At 43.2% G+C, this 19,197-nt stretch overlaps 1 protein-coding gene across 1 annotated transcript in view; it reads left to right on the plus strand.

The window, feature by feature from the left end:
• The window catches only part of RBM28 (RNA binding motif protein 28), a 32,415-nt gene extending 13,836 nt beyond the window's left edge, over positions 1-18,579 (plus strand). Inside the window, exons 10-19 of the mRNA XM_005893667.3 lie at positions 178-287; positions 2,876-2,949; positions 3,951-4,086; positions 5,099-5,163; positions 6,890-7,048; positions 10,402-10,551; positions 10,872-10,946; positions 13,374-13,630; positions 14,195-14,294; positions 16,753-18,579. Coding sequence (XP_005893729.2) covers positions 178-287; positions 2,876-2,949; positions 3,951-4,086; positions 5,099-5,163; positions 6,890-7,048; positions 10,402-10,551; positions 10,872-10,946; positions 13,374-13,630; positions 14,195-14,294; positions 16,753-16,887 — 1,261 coding nt within the window. The 3' untranslated portion in view covers positions 16,888-18,579. The remainder of the gene's footprint in view (positions 1-177; positions 288-2,875; positions 2,950-3,950; positions 4,087-5,098; positions 5,164-6,889; positions 7,049-10,401; positions 10,552-10,871; positions 10,947-13,373; positions 13,631-14,194; positions 14,295-16,752) is intronic.
• The last annotated feature ends 618 nt before the right edge of the window (positions 18,580-19,197 follow it).

Consider the following 19,197-nt stretch of genomic DNA (forward strand, 5'->3'; position numbering starts at 1 on the left):
ATGGGCAGAGTCATACATCAGTGGCCTGGCTAGTGGGGGTCACCCCTTGGTGCTATCCTTGGGGAGGGTGGTTCCGAGGAACCACTCCAGATGATGTCTGACTCACTCACCTGGTACTGGAACACAGGGTCTCACTTTTGTAATTGACCTCTCTTGTGACCTGATTGTCCTCCATAGAAACCTGTCCTTTGACTCAGAGGAAGAAGACCTTGGAGAGCTCCTGCAGCAATTTGGAGATCTTAAATATGTCCGCATTGTCTTGCATCCAGACACAGAGCATTCTAAAGGTATTTGCTGTCATCTGGTCAGGCCCAAAACTATTGAGACCACTGTCACGAGTACTGATTAGGCTACATGAGAGCATAATGTGTGCCCTCCCAGGGGTCCACCGTCATCCAGGTTTCTGTGATCCATAGAAGCACCAAGGACATTCTGAGGTTGTCTTCCAGTGATGTCAGACTCAGCATCTGTCATGGTGTTGCCAGCCGTAATTTTGTCTAAGCTTTTTAAGCTCTTGCTTATTTACTTTAGGGTAATGAATTCCATTTGTTGTTCTTTGAATTTCAAATGTGATAGCATCTCATGGGTATTAATCATTCCACAGTGCTTGAAATTACGGAGATATTTTTCAATTGCTTTTGTTATTGAGGGAAGCTGATGGAAACTTTGTTGCAATGCCAACAGTCAAAAGGAAAAGCAGAAGTGCTGCCTTAGTGGTGGTGCTGGTTTTTTTTTTCCCCCCCTAAGCTATTTCTTTTGAGCTTAAAGATTGACCACTCCTCATTCTAATATACTGTTGTTAGATAAGCATCTTTTCAACCCATTCATAATCTTTGATTTTTATCAAGTGCAGTTGTTCTGCTAAAGCAGTGACTTTTTAATTCATGCTGATTCTTGATCCCTTTGAGATCTAGCAAGAACTCTGAACCCTATCCTCATAAAAATGCCATTTCTGAGTGTTTTGGAGCTCTCTGGAGCCTATCTATGGATTAATTACCTCCATTCTAAGTCTTATTTTCCAGTTTGATGAAACCTGATGATTTTTAGTTTTTACTTAGCTATAGAAGATGTAAAATGAGGTAGTGTAATGGAAAAAAGACTAACCTGCTTTCTGGAGGTTAGGGGTCTAATCCCAGCTAAATCACCAGCTGGGTGGTTTTTTGGCACCCATTTAACCACTGTGGGCTTCCGTTCCTTATCTGTACAATGAGTGGGTTCAACTAGAGTAATCACTTCAGGTGCTTTTAGCTCTGATACTCAATTATACTTCTTGGACCTTCTCCATTTTTATTTTTCTGAAAATGGGCAACTAGAATTGCATAGAATGTTGCAAGTACTGTCTGATACTGCTTGACTTTGGTCATCTCTTTTATCTCTTTCTGAGTGCCCTAATGTATTGGGTTGACATTTTTAGAATGGAGTCTGTGGTTGAACTGCTCAATCTCTTTCTTGGTCTGTTAATGTTAGCTGAGAGTTAATGGTTTTAATAAGCATAGTTTTTGTTTTTTTTTTTCCCATGATACGTTGTCTTTCCCTAGCTCATATTAGATTTTCCTGGCACTTTTTCTGCCTACTCGCACAGCCTTGGCTGCCTCCTACCCCTCATCCCTGTCAGCTGCTGTTTTGCTGCCTGGAAGGGCTAAGTATTATCTGAAGACTTTTGGGGAAGTGTTAAAACTGACCCAGTAGATACCCTGGAAATTCCCATGATAACATTCGTACCCATTCAGAGAGAAGAACCCACCTCATTTTCTTCATATTGGACTTCTTTCTGTATTACTTGTTGCTTCCTATTGATTATCTGTTAACGGTGGATGTCATGGTAGGTGCTTTGGATGTAGAAACAGCCAAGAAACATGAGCTTTCTTCCTGAGACGTTCAAGTCTTTTAGGGAAGATGCTCCCTGACATCCATAATAGAAATGGGAGTGGAGGATGGCCTGGGTGGAGTGTGGGGCAGGGGAGGGATGCAGGGGTACTTAGCCCTGCCTGCAGGAGGCAGGGAAGGCAGGGAAGGCCTCACTAGATGTGGCCTTTGGGTTGGCCTGCCACATGCGTCCTTGCAGCTAGTTGGCTGCCATTCATTCTTAGAGGGGCAAAGGGTCAGTGCCACAGTAGCTCTAAGAAATATGACACTGCCTTCCTCTGTGAGGGAAGAATTAAGGTTTATAGGAATGCTAACAAAATATTATGGAACTTAATTTTTTTTTAGTTTACTGTAAAGTGAACTTTTTTTTTCCCTTATAAAAGCTGCTTTTTATCAAAAGCAAAAGATTAGGGTAGTTGATAGGCCCTGCCTCTAACCAGTGAAAGGTATACCTGTGGAAATTCTATAGCAGGAGTCAAAAGTTGAGCTCATGACTTTCCAGTTCACCACTATATTCACAGGGTAGAGGCCAGGGACTTTTACTCCAGGAACTAGACCTGCCCTCACTTGATGCCTCCTTAGGGACTCTGATGACAGTGAGATCTGTAGTTTCAGGCTTAAGTGGTTGCTGCTTCATTTTTTTTTTTTTTTTTTTAGTCCTCTAACAAGCATGTAGAAAGTAATACTGAAACATTAGCCTGGAATTTCTCTAGTATTTCTTGTGGATATTTCTCATTGCATGAGATGGTGCAACTAAAGTTTCTAAGAAGCATTAGAAAAGATGCAGGCAGTAATAATAAAATTCCATTATGAGCAGGTGTGCCATCTTGCCTGTCTTGAACCCCTGGTGTTGGACACAGTACTTTTTAGTTAAGTTTCATTGTACTTAACACAAGGATGCTACTACCCCTTCCACTTCAGTCAGGCTGCCACCGTGCGTAGTGTTGTCTTTGGCTTCCAGTGGGCTGTGCGAGTTTGGGATCTCACCTGGTTTTGTCTCTCTGTGCAGGCTGTGCATTTGCCCAGTTCATGACTCAAGAAGCAGCCCAAAAATGCCTGGAAGCTGCTTCTCCAGAGGCTGAGGTAAGGAAGACATCCTTTACTCTATAATTTAGGTGATTGCCTCCCAAGGGCAACAGCTGATATTTCCACAAAACTTTATTATTATTATTGTCAATGATATGAAAACAATAAAGCTAAGACTTACTGAATACATAGTGTGTGTTAGGACTTCCCTGGCGTCTCAGCTGGTAAAGAATCTGCCTACAATACGTGAGACCTGGGTTTGATCCCTGGGTGGGGAAGCTCCCATGGATGAGGGCATGGCAACCCACTCCAGTATTCTTGCCTGGAGAATCCCATGGACAGAGGCGCGTGGTGGGCTACCGTCCATGGGGTCACAGAGAGTCGGACACGACTGAGGGACTGAGCACAGCAGAGTGTGTGTTAGGCGCTGAGCTTTACACGCATGACCTTGTTAAATCCTCACCTCAGTCCTATAGGTGTTTGTAAGGTGAGTAATCCTTTATAGGTGAGGAAGTAGGTATAATAATCTATATTATGGGTCAGTTTCTTATATCGGTCTCTATATCGGCTGATGGCGTGAAAGACTGGGACAAGAAGGGATTAAGGCCATCTATGAAGTGGGGTAAATGAGAGAGAAAGTGTGTAGGTGATAGAAAATTTTTCTGTGTGTTCTATAACCAAGTATAGATTGTTTTGAGCTGAGTTACTGTGTATTGCCATTGTCTCTTAAATTCTCATGAGTAGAGTTATCAATACTATTTCATTAGCTTTCTTTAGCATACTAAAAATTTGCCTATTTACAGATCGTTTTTCTTAATTTGGTCCTACTTTGGGACTAATCAACTCCCTGAAAACAAACGAACACGTGGCCTTTGCACAGCTGTGCTAAATTCTGTTCGGCTCAGTGATCCACTTGCATCCAGCTGGCCTAAAACACCCTAGCGGCGGGGTCCACACAACAGTGGGGTTTGCTGTTTTCCCTTTCCTTCGTGCTCCTTGTCAGGGGCTTAGTTTCTACTCATCATGAATTTTGAGAGAGAGGTCGCAATCTGTTTCAGGGTGGTGGACTTAAACTGGATGGCCGGCAGCTTAAGGTTGACTTGGCAGTGACCCGTGATGAGGCTGCAAAACTCCGGACAAAGAAGGTGAAGAAGCCAACTGGGACCCGTAACCTCTATCTGGCCCGAGAAGGCTGTGAGTAGTGGCAGGGAAAGGGGAACCAGGCTTCGGAGAAGCTGGCCACTTGCCATGACAGCAACCTGACAGTAGTGTGTTTGGAGCATGTTTCAAATTAAATCCCTGCATCCTCTTTAATGGTGGTATATTATTATTATTCTACTTTAGCAGATATAGCAGATTCCACTTTAACAGATGCACAGCTGTCTGTTAGGAAGCCTTCACCCAGTTCATGGATTAGCCAGTCCCCACTCTCCTTTCTGACTGATGGATTGCCTTTAGACCTTTTCATCAGAAGATTATCAGGGCAGAGAGGGAGGAAAAACCCAAATTACCTTTGTCCCTTGTCATCATTTCTGATAGGTTTTCTGAAGGAGTTGAAAATTATGACTAAAATTACTCTTTTGGATTACTTATGGATTTAAAATATGCACTGAGTACCTTTCCCTTAGTGTCAGACAGATAATCAGAAATTAGCTTTAATTAAGATAAAAGAGAATTCCTTCCTTTAGGTCACACAATATTGCTACTTGCTGCACAGCCTTACTGCCCGGACTAGCAAATGGAAGGCCGTTAACCTTTGAGGCCGGGCCCGGTGTTATACAGTGTGGCTGTTCTCTTGGTTGGCTTATCTCACCGCTTAGAAATGGCTCCCAAATACATGAGCAGGGAGATTTCCAAGGACAGGTCATAGGTAGAGCATATTAGCATTCCAAATGCCTAAAATGTACTTATTTCCAAAACTTCCTTTAGGCCTTCACATCTGACTTTGGACACGACATGAAATTTTTTGAAGGGAAGGAAGAAGAACAAAATCACAAAATGTTCAGTTTTAGTCCTTGAGAGCAGCTCATAGACAAGAACTTAGCCCTGTAGCCTATTTCTGGACCTACCCAGATACCACTGTGTCCTGGCCAGCATAGTCCTCTGGGCCCTCTAGAGAGAGCTTGCATCATTCACATCACATTCCTCTTATTGCTCAGTGAAAATTCCCTTGCTGATGTCTTGGCCTTTTTCCCTCTTTCTGCAGTGATTCGTGCTGGGACGAAGGCTGCAGAGGGTGTGAGCGCTGCTGATATGGCCAAGAGAGAACGAGTGAGTAGATTAGGCACCAGTTTCAGGTTCTGCAGGACTCAATTTAAATCGATAAATAATAATGCTGAAGGTGCTCATCAAAGAGCCAAGCAAGTCTCGGTCACAGGTGCTACTTACACTATTGTTAGAAAACAGGTGTACAGGTGGAACAGCCACTAACCCAACATTACACATAATACCATGTCAACATTATGTACTGGGTCTTATTCTTTGTTTTTGGAATGCTCAACAGTATGTGTTTCCCAGATAGTATGCTTCTAGATCATGAAGTAGACACTTAAAGGCTCGGGCTGTATATAATTAGGTGTCAGTATAAATGCAGAGTAACATGAGAAAGGAAGGTCAGTGTGGGCTAAATAGGGAGGGAAGTGCGGATGTGGGTCTTGGAAGGGAGAGATAAGATGTATTTTGTTGGAGGGAGGGTATTTCCAGATTATGAAATCATTTTAGGAAAACCCCATATTATGGGATTTCTAGTGATAACTGGTACTGTTGAGTTCCTTTGCTGCTTAGCAATCTTTGTTCCAATAATTTTTACTTTTGCCCGTATAGTTTACTTTCACAAAGCTAAGCCAGCCTAGAATGGTAAAGATGCATGATCATTAATAGAATTAGCTCTGGAACCTGAAAGTGCAAAAGATGACTGACAGAGATGAGAATGTAGTGAGCCCGGAGGCAGCATTTCTTTTCCGTGCAGGCTCTAGACTGGTGTCCTCGACGGTTTTCGGTAGTGAGCATCTAGAGATTATGGTATGTGGGGGGCATTGGATGCCCTTTTCTGATCATAGTGCAATAGTGACACATTTAATTCTCCTTAAAGTGAATTTTCCTAGCAAAAGGCTCACTAGATTATATGCATTATAATTAAACAGCAGACACAGCTTTTCCTGGGAGAAAAATCGCACTGTTGAATTTAAGCATGATAACCCTTCAGATAGCGCTTTTCATATTTGTTTCCAGGGTATTTATTTTGTGAGTTGCTGTAATAGTACCTTTACCAAATAAGAAGTGGCAAAAATGAAACTTGATAAAAGTTTAACGTAAAACTTATTTCTGCTGAGCTGCTCTTAAGAAACAAGTCAGGAGAAGAAGGTCACCCTTTCACTTTAGAGATAGATTGTCCTGGGGCCAGTGCTTTGTGCAACATAGGTCAGGCTCTGGATGTTTGTTTCTATTGATGTTTTTTTGCCTCAAGGTGGCAGAGTTGAGACAAGACAGTATTCTGTCGCGTATCCTTTAAGTAAATCCATTTCCTTTTGGAAGGACTAAATAATCAGTTTGAGTTGGTGGATAGGTAAGGACTTGGCACAGATGTTAACTACAGTATTATTTATTATTTGCTTTGGGCCAGATTTGAGCTTGGGGTTTTATGCATATTACCTTATTTCAGCCTCACATCAGTACTGAAAAATCGGTATTATATTTTGATCTGCAGTTCTACCCTGTAGGTGAAATTATTGAGGCTTAAAAAGTGTTATGTAATGTCTCGAATTCAGCCTGACTCCAGAGCCCATGATCTTATCACCCACCCCCGCTCTTGCCTCCTCGAACCTTTCTTTCTCTGTGTGCTGGGCATCATCAAAAGGCTGCAGCGTGGGTGATTTCTATTATTTTTTCTAGATGTGTGGTTACTGGATTGGGGTCATGGTTCTTTTCCTGTTGGAGAATTATGTGCCTGTATCTTTAAAGAGTAGATTGTACTGTTAACAATTTGTTGTTCTTTCAGTTCGAGCTGCTGAAGCATCAGAAACTCAAGGACCAAAATATCTTTGTCTCCCGGACCAGGCTGTGCCTGCACAATCTCCCAAAGGCTGTGGATGACAAACAGCTCAGAAAGCTGCTGCTGAATTCCACCAGAGGGGAGAAGGCGGTGCGCATCAAAGAGGTGAGAGTTGGCCCTGCCCACTCGGGGCTTCACCGCTCATCCTGGGTCAGAGCACATGTTTAGTTCAGGCTGTGGTGCTAGTGGGTTTCGCTGGTGGCTTCAGCAGTAAAGAATCCACCTGCATTGCAGGAGACATAGGAGACACAGGTTCGATCCCTGGATCAGGAAGATCCCTTGGAGGAGGAAATGGCAACCCACTCTAGTATTCTTGCCTGGGAAATCTCATGGGCCGAGGAGCTCGGCGGGCTACAGTCCATGGGGTCACAAAGAGTCGGACATAACTGACGCGACTGAGCACTCGTGCCCATGGTGCTAGTAGATTGACAGATTTTCTCTTGGGCTCATTGTCAGCAGACAAGACTGTGTTTGGTGATTTTCATGGTTTGGGGAGGTTTAAAAAACTTTTTTTCCCTTCTAAGAACTGCTTTTCACATCTGACCAGTTGCAGCAGAATGTGCAGAAGTATCTGCGCTCATGACTTAATTTAGCAAGCATTTATTGGATACCTGCTGCATTCTCAGCATTATACCAGGTGCTGTAATGCTAGTTTTCTTGCAGAGAAAATAATCTATGTCCTCTGCTCCTTAGAGGAGCATTTCACTACCATTTAGGCTCTTGCACTATAGTAAGTTCTCAGTGCCCTGTGGTGGGCACAGGGAGTCACTCAGGTCTTCAGCAGTTGTGTTAGACAAACTCTGAGCTCACACCAAGACTTAGTCAGGCTCTGTGTGACTACAGGAACCGCTGTCCTGCCCCCACGGTGCCCCCACATGCCTGCTGTGGGATTTATTGCTACACTGTCCTGTAATTATTCATCAGTCATTTCTCCCAGCCACACTGAGCTCTTTGAGAGCAGGTGTCATCTCATTGTTCCCAGTTGTTGGCATAGAAACTGGCACATAGTCATCTCTTGATCAGTGTTTATTGAATAAGCAGCATAGCCAGTATTATGAATCTACTTTGCTCTGATTCATCACCATAAACTATTTTCCTACTCCTGGAAATCCTCTTCAAAATGTATGATATTGCTATTCAGGGAATTATAGGAGAGAATGTGAGCATAGCTGACACCACTGTTAGTAAAACCATTCAAAGAGTTACTGTCATGGGAGTCAGTTATGTAATTTCTCATCAGCATCTGTGGTACTTAGTAAGAGTCTGTATATCTAACACCTGTCATCGCTTAGAGACATGTATGTGTGTTTTATAGTATTTGCATTATATTGAATTTTCTCTTTAAATCTTTCGTATGTGTAAGTATAGTGTTCAGCTAAGATAGTAAGCTTTTTGAAGATAAGAGCCTCATTTTATGCTTTTCTTTTTTTAAACGAATACCTGAATCATTTTACTATACACTGAAAGTTAACAACATTGTAAATCACTTATACTTCAATAAAAACTTTTAAAAAGCCAAAAAATCAGTTATATTTTCTTTTGAAATACAATCCAAATTTCTTAATCACTAAGAAAACTAAGGAAAAAAAGAGTATCAAGACACAGTTTCTATGGCTCTGTTATAAAGCATGCCAGACTAGCCACAGGTTGCTGCTACTGCTGCTAAGTCGCTTCAGTCGTGTCCGACTCTGTGTGACCCCATAGATGGCAGCCCACCAGGCTCCCCCATCCCTGGGATTCTCCAGGCAAGAATACTGGAGTGGGTTGCCATTTCCTTCTCCAATGCATGAAAGTGAAAAGTGAAAGTGAAGTCGCTCAGTCGTGTCCGACTCTTAGCGACCCCATGGACTGTAGACCACCAGGCTCCTCCATCCATGGGATTTTCCAGGCGAGAGTACTGGAGTGGGGTGCCATTGCCCTCTCCAGCCACAGGTGAATATAATGTAAATGTTCAACTCAAAAATAAAAACAACCCACCAGTAGTGCCGAGGGATGGAGTATTTAGTAACATCCCCACTGAGGATGAGAATATTTCCACATTGTTTTGAGTGTACAATTTTAATGTTTTGCTAAGGTGAGTCTTCATCACATACCACTTCATCGATGCTGTGCCCAACCAGTCTGCCATCCGCAGTGGGACAGTATCTCTTGATGGCCCCTCCTCTGGCCATGGGTGGTAATCACTTCACCTGCTCAGTACCGTCCTGACTCAGTCCTTTCATTCTTCTACTGTGTTCAAAAAACTGTCAGCTTCTCTGCCTTGGGCATCACAGTCGTTAACTCTGAAGGTCCAGAATAAATCTGGATCCAGGCGAGTAAATTCTCAAATTGGCAAAAGCTGCCATTTTTATGTAGGTTGCTAAATAGCCATGGTCCCACCAGGTGTGCACTGACTCCATCATCACCTGCTCCCAGAAAATGGACTAGAGGCCTTTGGAACGGTCTCACCATCCAGTGGTCTCACTTTGGCTCTTGAGCATGAAGTCGAGGGTGCTGTGCCATGCTGCATCGAGGCGAGTCCCTGGGCCAGGCCTGGGGGCAGCAGCTGAGGAGACTGGAGGGCTGTGCAGCGTGTCCGGCTGCCTATATGCTTTTCTTGATTTCCCTGCAGTACATGGCACCGTTCTAGGCACAGAGTAGATACTGGGCATATACCAAATGTGGCATCCACATGTCCCTGATACCTAGACTTCTCCATTACCCGACAAACACAGCTTCCTGGGAGTGAAACCATGTAAATGATCAGTTTTCCCAAAATACCCTGCCATTCCTCGGTGCCCCAAGATGCCTGGTACAGCTTAAAGTTTTAGGAAAAAATCATTCAAGAGAAGATCTGAGCTCTGAGCAAATACAGCTGAAGCTCCTTCCTGTATTTCTGAGGCTATTTGTTGGTCAGGATCTTCCTCATGCCAGAACTTTCTTATCTAAAGCCATCAGGCCTTCATCCTTCCCTTCTTCAGTAATATTTCTTCTGAGTGATTTCTTCAGTGAGGAGACTTGCAGACAGCACTTCAGTCCTGGTGCTGATTTATACCACCCCAAGTACCACATACCTCTCAGCTTGTATGTGCTGTCACATCAGCAGTTAGCCATTAAAATTCTTCTTGGGAAGTTTATCTGCATGCTTATTTGGAGGTCTGTGTGGATGTTTGTAAACCCTTAGAAAGCAAGAAAATACCTATTTAATGTGTTCTGTGCTCTCAGGTATATTCTAATAAAACAGACATTCATAAGTGTTAACTCCAGTAAAACTCTTGTGATGGTGATATAGATGAAGACTGTTTCAATAACCTAATTTCTTGTTGAAGCTGTTAAGGGTCTTTATCCTCTAACTATGGCTGATTCATGTCAATGTATGGCAAAAACTACTACAATATTGTAAAGTAATTAGTCTCTAATTAAAATAAATTAAAAATAAATCCTCTAACTACTGATTCTTTTCCTCACTCTACTGGTAGTGTCGGGTGATGCGAGACCTGAAAGGAGCTTATGGGAAAATTAAGGGTCAGTCCTTGGGCTACGCCTTTGCAGAGTTCCAGGAGCACGAGCATGCCCTGGCGGCCCTGCGCCACATCAACAACAATCCGGAGATCTTCGGGCCTCAGAAGGTGAGCCTTGTCCTGTGGCGGGGGGCCTGTCCTCCGGGGGCCATTTATGGGAAGCCCTCTGACACTTGTGTGATGGATAAGAGTGGCAAGGCCTTGGAGAAGTGAGCGGTGACTCAGGTGACGGGATGATTGGAGGGAACTCTAAATTGGGTAGTCTGCTTGCAGAACTGGCCCCTTGCCTTTAAGTAGAGGGAAGTGAGCAGCACCCTCTGACTTGCAAGCAAGAGGGTAGTGGGGGCAGGGGTGGCGAGCATCTCAGCTCCATTGCATGCTGAGATTAAGAAATCAAATGAATGACAATCTGTCTCCTGCTGCTGCAGAGACCAATAGTGGAATTCTCTTTGGAAGATCGAAGGAAACTTAAAGTCAAGGAACTGAGGATCCAGCGCAGCCAGGTACAGAATTGAAATTTTTTTCTTTTCTCTTTATTTTTTAGTTGTGGTAATATATGCATCACATAAACTCTACTATTTTAAGCATACAGTTCAATTTTTTTTCAGACCATATTTAAGCTCCTGTTTTGTTCATTTGTGGTTCTGTTCCCTTAAATTAGGGCTCTGCCTTGCTAGGTTCTTGGTTACGCTTTCCTCTTAGTTTCCTAGAACTCTGCAGGCCGTCTCTCCTCCACTGGCCTGGCTGGTGGTAGCTCCACAGAAGGAAAGGGAGAGGAGAAGCAGCCCAATGCTGTTGGCAGTCAGCAGTGCTTGTACTGCAGTGTTTGGTGATGGTACATGTCAGAATTAATAACCAAGGTTAAGTTGTCCGTTACCTGTAGATTTCAGCTATCTCTTCTGTAATTCTCTTTTCATCTTGTACGCTCCAGAGGAGTGATTCCTGGTAGTTTTAGTACTGTTTCTAATCTAGTGTAGTGTAGAGGAACTCTGGGAACAGGAAGACTCATGTTCAAACTCAGGCTCTGCCCCTTTCTGAGTTCCTTGGCAAGTTACTACCCCTTTCAGCTTCAGCTTCTAGTTTATAAAAATAGGTTTAATATCATCTGTGTTAACATGTGTAAGTTGTCTCACAAGCTACACGGTCAGTACACAGTCAGTACTCATTCTCTCATCCATCATGCCACAGGACATAGAAGACCAGATTATTCTTGATACCATAACTCTTACAGATCTCATCGATAGTATACCTTGACTTGGATATATACCAAACATTTGCTGTGTTCTGGGTCTTTATGGTGTATATCATGAGCATGACCCATAGAAGAGGAGTTTCAGTGATGCATACCATGACCCTAGATTGGAAAAATCTGGGTTCTGCTTATTATTTAAGACAGCTTTGTTATTGTAGTTATAGAATTATTTACTGCCTCAATCAGAGGTGATTCTGTAGCTTCTGGCTTAAAAAAAAAATTCAGGTGGCCTTATTTGTTATCTACACTTACGTACATACCCGTCTTTCTGTGTAAAAGTGCCCCTTTCCCGTGACTCAGGGATCCTTCTCAATTTCCATGCTCATATTCCCCAAGTGACTTTTCCCCACCTCTCTCAGAAGAGAAGAGACTTTATTGCTTGTGCTTTCATGAATGTCCTTAGGCTCTTTTTCAGTTTTTTACTTGGTTTATATCTCTTTTCTCCACTGGGCTGTGAGTTCTAAAAGGTAGACACTTCATTCTTTCATCTGCACCCTTACCACTTAGAGACTGGCACATAAGAGGCATAAAATAGATCTTTGTTCTCCCACTATGCCTGTTTAGATTTCTGAGGTGAAAAGGACAGAATAACATTATTATTACTGCATTGATTTCACATGAATCTTCTTTGTCTTCCCCCACTTGTGCAAAATAAATATGTAACATACTTTATGTCCTCCTCCTCATGTCTTTTCCTTATCTTCATTTCATTTATTTTTTTCTCTAAGGTTCTTCCTTTTTTTTTAATGTGGATTTGAGTTTCTAACCTGTTGTTTTACCTTTCTTAGTAAATTCATTTAGTATTTCTTGCAATGAAGGTCTACCAGTGATAAATTTCCTTAATTTTATTTTGGAGGTGGGTAGGTGCCTCACCGAGCGGCTTGCAGGATACTAGTTCCCTGACCAAGGATCAAACCTAGGGCCCTGGCTGTGAGAGCACCAAGTTCTAACTCCTGGGCCCCAGGGAATCCCCATATTTCTTTAATTTTTGTTTGTCTGGTAAAGTTTTGTTTTTCCTTCACTTTTGAAGGATAATTACATGGATACAGAACTCTAGGTTGGTGATTCCTCTGCCACACACACATACTTTTAAACACTTTATTCTGTTTTCTTCTTGCTTACATGGTTTCTGAAGGGAAATCCAGTGTAATCTTAACTTTGTTCCTCTGTGGGTAATGAATTTTCCCTACCTTTGGGGAAAGATTTTTCTCTTTGATTTCTTACAATTTGATATGATACGCCTAGATGTACTTTTTTTTTTTTAATCCTGTTTAGTGTTTGTCTGAGCTTTCTGAGTCTGTGGTTTAATGTCTGTTGAAGTTTGAAAATCTTCAACTCTCATTACTTCAGGTATTTCTTCTCATTCCCATTACACCTGTGCTCCATGCTGCTGGCCCTTTCTTGTTTGTTTTCTGCTGGCTTTTGAGTTTGGGGCGTACCTACACTTTCTCCTCGTTTCTGCATGGGAAAAGGAAAATGGTTGTTTTGTGTCTCCTACCCAGTAACCCTCTGTTACGATGTCAGGACCTGTGAACTGCTTGTGTTCATTTTCTTAAAGTCTCTAACTATTTGGGGGAAGAATTCCCCTTCTCTCACCAAACTTAGTCCTCTTCTGCTGCGTGTTTCCAGCAAATAAATCTCACCTAGTAACCAAGTAGCATTCTCTCGTCTTCTGCAGCAAAAAGTGAAATCCAAGCCTGGAACTGGTGAGCCCCAGCAGGTACCACCAGAACCTGGGAAAAAGCAGCAACAGAAGGCAGCTCAGAACCACATGCAGGAACAAAGCCAGGCCTCCGTGCAGCAGAAGGGGACAGCAGACTCTGTCTCGTGGGCAGGGTTCCAGACCAAGGCCGAAGTGGAGCACGTGGAGCTGCCTGATGGGAAGAAGAGAAGAAAGGTCCTGGCGCTCCCTTCACACCGAGGCCCCAAAATTAGGTGAGATGTGGGATGGCTTCTCAGAGGGTTTGTCTTACTTTGCCATTTTTCCTCTTTGGGGCTTTTGTGTGGATGAAAGGGATGCTGGTTGCTCCAGTCCCGCATGCAGTATCTCTATGCCGGCAGAGTCACTCTTGCACCAAATGGAGGCCAGAACAGGACTGGCCTTGGGCCCCTCAGAGGGGCCTTCCAGGGTGGGCTCTCATGCTGCTTTTCTCCTCCTCTGAAGCGCTTCCTCTTGTCTTGATGGCTGTCTCTGAGGCCCACCTACTTGAGGTTTCTATCTAGAACAACAGATTAATGCTGTCAACAAAAATCAATCTTTACGAAATTTTTGTTAAGTAAACAATGGTTTTTAAAAGTCCCTTGAGGTTTTTAAACCAAAGCAAAAGACAAGTATACAAATGTTGAGCCCTAGGACATTCTGTTGCAGTATCCCTTGATTTCTCAGGGGCTTAGAAAGAGCCAGTGTAAGAAAAGGCCTTTTATCTTTTGGGCTGAGAAAACCTCAGGAGTGCCAATTAGAGGAAGAACTCAGGGTGACACTTGACCATGTTGTTTCAGGTTGCGGGACAAAGGCAAAATGAAGCCTCTCCCTCCCAAGAAGCCAAAGCCCCAGACAAACCACCAGAAGCAAGAGAAGCAGAAATTATCTTCCAAGCAGGTAAGTTCTGTAGGCCCTGAGGCTTTGGTATGGCACAGGTCTGCCAGGGTTGGCAGCCATTTGAGCCTTGATTAGTTAAGCAAAGGAAAAGACTTCTTCTAGATTGCGGTTATGTACAGGGCTGCAGATGTGGAGGTACATAGTCCTAAAAGTAGGGAGAAGAATACAGTGGACCCCATGATTTTGTTACTGTGCTTCAACAATTATCTTGTTTTACCTACCCACCCCCACCCCATCCTGTGAGTATATTACAGTGAACTCTACCTCACTTGTAGATGTACCCCATGTAGAAACATATCTCAGGATTTATCTCCAGCTGATCAGGCCTTACACACATATGGTGGCTCATAGGGTAAAGAATCTGCCTGCAGGGTGGGAGACCTGGGTTTGAACCCTGGGTTGGGAAGATCCCCCTGGAGAAGGGAATGGGTACCCACTCCAGTATTGTTGCCTGGAGAAGTCCACGGACAGCAGAAACCTGGCAGGCTGTAGTCTGTGGGGTCACAAAGATTGAGACACGACTGAGCGACTAACACTTGCTTTCACTTTAAACACACATAGACACAGACACATGTTATGCGATCATCACATCTAATGAAATTAATAAGAAACCCTTACTAGCTAATGTGTGGCCCATATTAAAACATTCCCAGTTACCTCAAAAATACATATTTTTAAGTTGGTTTGTATAAATCGGGTTCCAAACAAAAAGCCGGGTTACTTCCTTGACCGGGGATTGAAGCAGTGCCTCAGCAGTGAAAGTGTTGAGTCCTAACCACTGGACCACCAGGGAATTCCCTGTATTTGGTTTTTAAATCTCTTAAATCTTTTTTCCCCTATAATATCCAGTCTTCCTTACTACACCCTTTTTTCCATGCTATTAATTAGCTGGATCAGCCAGGTCCTTGGCCTTTTAGAATATATTACCTTTTGAATTTAGCGGCTTTCTTCCTTGTTGCTGTCATTTAACTTGTTCCTGTAGTACCCCATGTTGCTTACAAACTGGACTTTAGGTCCAGAGCCTTGATTAGATTTAGGTCCAGTTTTCTTGGTGAGAGTATTTCATAGGTGGTGCTGTGTGCTTTCTGTTGTATTGTACCGTGAGGTGCATAGTGTCTGGTTGCCTCTTTTTTTTTTTTTTTTTTTACTTTTTATTTTACATTGGATTATAGCTGATTAACAATGTTGTGATAGTTTTAGGCGGACAGCAAAGGGACTCGGCCATATATACATGTATCCATTGTATACATGGGTCTAGGTTGCCACATAACATTGAGCTGAGTTCCCTGAGCAGTGCGGTAGGACCTTGCTGGATATCCATTTTAAACAATACTGCAACGTGTGCGTGTCAGTCCAAATTCCCTAACTGCCCCGTCGCCCCATTCTTCCTCCCTTGGTTGCCCCATTTTTAGTGATGCTCTGATTCATCAGTAGCCTTAGAGATTGTCTGCTTCATCCCTCCATTTGAAAGTCTTAGCACCCATTGATGATTGCTGTTTATTTAGATATGTATTTCAGTACGAGTTGCAGAATGGTAATTTCTTAATTTTATCAATCCTTATGTGTTTTTTAAGTAAAAGTCTAGAAAAAAGAGCCTTCCCTTATCAACTGTTTGGCTACCACAGAATACCATTTGTGTAGGAAAAGCAAGGTAATTGCTAGTTTTTTTTTTTTTTTTTTATCAGTTCCCAGAGTAATGAGTTGTTTCCCTACCAGCCTTCTCTGAGAAAGTAAGGTTTTTGTAGCGTTGTGACTTTGCGAGCTTCTATGTACTTGACATGTTTCAGCCGGATGCAGTCATTATTCTGTCCCATCTGAGGCCAGCAGAAGCCCCTTCAGGTTGACTCCTGAGTCCTGATGCAACCTTGCCTGTGGTAGTGTCCTTGCTTCTAACACAGTGGGATGTCCCCACGTATCTGTTACTTTGTCAGTCCTGGCATTAGCTTCCAAGGGGCCCTGGCTCTTTTTAGTAGAAAGTGGTGGTCATGCGTTCTCGATCATTTGAGGTCAGATTTTCTTTTTTCCTTGCCTAGTCCCTTTATTTTAAGGGTATAAGATGCATTTGCCGTCTCATCCCACTCAAGAAATCTGTGTCTCTGGGAAGCCTCTGACCCAGCAGACCATCTTATAGAGGTCTCTTTGAAGCCCTGTAATCCTTGGTGAAGGAAAGGGCAAGCGAGACCATCTGGACTCGAGGCTGACTCATCCTTGAGGAGATCTGTGTGAGCATTTGGGAGTTGGAGTGGGAGTGGTGTTTTAGCGGGGTCCTTCTCTTAAGCATTCCTGGTCTGTTTTCTCACCAATGGACAATCATTTTGGGGTCACTCCCTGGAAGTCCCTCATGTGGTGGACAAGATCTCTGAAGCTAACTCTCTTTCTCCCTTGGCTGGCCCGAGGGTAAGGTAATGCTTAGTGCTTGAAACTGATGATCTTATGTTTCCTTTCCTTTCATTTGTAGGTACCTAGGAAAAAAGCTAAAGGAAATAAGACGGAAGTTCGCTTCAACCAGCTGGTGGAACAATATAAGCAGAAATTATTGGGACTTTCTAAAGGAGTTCCTCTTGCAAAGCGGAGCAAATGGTTTGACAGTTGATGATGCTAGAAGACTGGGTAAGGAACTGGATTGTGTGCATCTTGGTAAGGCTTCCTCCCCCCGCCGCTTGTCACTTACGAGGGAAGAAGCCCCCTGAGAGCGCTGCCACTTCGGGATGTCAGCGTTTGGACTTTGGTTCCTCCTGTGCGTGGTTAGCTAACCACAAAGAGGTATATCAGAAAAACATGGGACGCTTTTTACATATTCTGAGTGAAGTTGTGTCTATTAATTCTTACCCATTTTAATTGTGTTTCTCAAATGGAAACAATTATAAAAAGCATTCTTGACTGCGAAGTTTTAAGATGTATATTTTGTTAAGTGTCTTCTCTAAATGAGATAATTTGTGGCTTTTTGAATAACAGACTCTCATTTTTAATATATGTGACTCCTTTATTATAATTTATAAATGTCTTTAATATTCCCAACTCTCATTCAGTCATGTAGGCCTACATACTGCAGGAATTAAGAAAGAGCAGAGAAAAATGATTTCCAACCTAATCTCTGAGGTTGGGAGAAACTTGGAAAGTAATCGAGGGCATGGGGCCTGGCCAGGAGCAGTGCTTGATAATCGTCTGCCAAGTAAGTGGGGAGTAGCTGGTAGTTCACTTGAAGTCATTTGCAGTGGCCCACAGACACCAGCCTGGCTGGTGCTAGCCTGCATTTCCTGTCTTCCAGCACCACCTCCTGTGGACTCAAGAGATGTAGTGGGTAGTGGAGAGAGCAGTGAGCAGGAGGCCAGAGAAAGAGTTGGAAATACAGCAGAATTCTTAGTTCCCCAGTCCAGTCCGGTGCTATCATGAGAGATGCTTTCTTCAGAACCATTGCTGACCTAGGGATATCACTATTTCATTGAAGTATCTTGGGAAACCCGTGAATGCTCAGAAATACTCTTAACTGGCTTAATAATGGGTAAAAGAGAGACCATGAAAATGCTGAAAGCTTTTGGAGAGAACTTGTCTCCAGAGTTACCTTGAGACTGTGTGACCTGGGGAGTCCTGGCAGCAGCTTGGCAGCCCATCAACCCTAGGATGGGGTCAGACATGTTATTAAGGGTGTATTGATGCATAGAATATCCACAGCCTATCTGTCCTTTGCTCTGTTTTCCCTTCTCCAACTCTCTGCCCACCAGACAGTTTTTCCCCTGTTGTCCAAATATCTATAAATTAACCTTTAAAAATAATCTTAACATTTAGGATAGAGAACAGTTGGTGTTCATTCAGATAGCTTTGCCAGATTTTCTCAGATCCAGATGTTTCTCCTGACGGGTTTAGCAACCCGGTATGTTTAAAACATCATTCAGTTGCCCGAAAAGTTCTTTAAAAAGTTCTAGGGTGAATCATCCACTTTCTCAACACCCAGATTCCTTGTGTGACGTCCTCCTGGGGGGCACATTACCACCGGTTATCTGGGTAGCCTCTTAGCTTGCCTTGGGAGTTTTAATGCAAGGAGAATTGTGCCCACTTCTGCACTTCAGAGCCTGATGTTTCATGAAATGGAATTTTCTGAATTAAACATGAAAGTGGACTTATGGGCTCCTTGGTTCAAAAACAACATCAAAACAAGCATTTCATTTAACTTCCAAGACTGAAGGCTGTCGGTCAGAACTGTCAAGTGTAGGTAGATTTTCTGGCTCGATTATGTAGCAGCTTGACTCAGAGATACTTCTTGTAAATAAAGAGTCTTAAGATTGTGTACTGGCTGTTTCTTTGCTTTTTTTTTTTTTTTAATAAGAGGGTGGTGTAAGTGGGAGACTCGGTCGATGTGAAGTCTCCGCTTTGATCCACAGTGTACAAGTCCCTTCCTCTAGACTCGCCTGCGGCAAGGATTCTGCCTCCACTGTCTTGAAGTGAGGTTTCCAGCTCCCTCTATTACAAAGTCAGGGCATGTGAAGTTGTTCTTGGAAATACTTCCAAATGTCCTCTGGTATGTTTTTGTCTTGAAAAGAGGTTTTCCAACTAAAAATTCAGAGTACAGAACCTCAAGGCTCCAGAGAGCTCCTTCTCAGCATATATTTGACCTTCAGTCATCTGAGGAAGCAGGAGGTCACGTACGCCTCTGTGAGTGCTGACCACTCAGAATCTTCGGTTCACAGGCCCTCTGGCTGACCCATATAGCCAGTTCATTGCTTAATATTCTTGTCACTCACTTTTTGAGAAGTGACTGATGGGCTTCTGCCAATTTTGTCATGGAACTGGCAACGCTGCCCACCCACCTTGGAAAGTTCCTGAGACTCCTCCGTGGACTGCTCCCTCATGGCAGTAGCCATATCATCAGACTGAGGATTCCCGAGGTAAGATTGCATTTCCGTTT

Source organism: Bos mutus, chromosome 4 (assembly GCF_027580195.1).
Source record: "Bos mutus isolate GX-2022 chromosome 4, NWIPB_WYAK_1.1, whole genome shotgun sequence".
Taxonomy (NCBI): Eukaryota; Metazoa; Chordata; class Mammalia; order Artiodactyla; family Bovidae; genus Bos; species Bos mutus.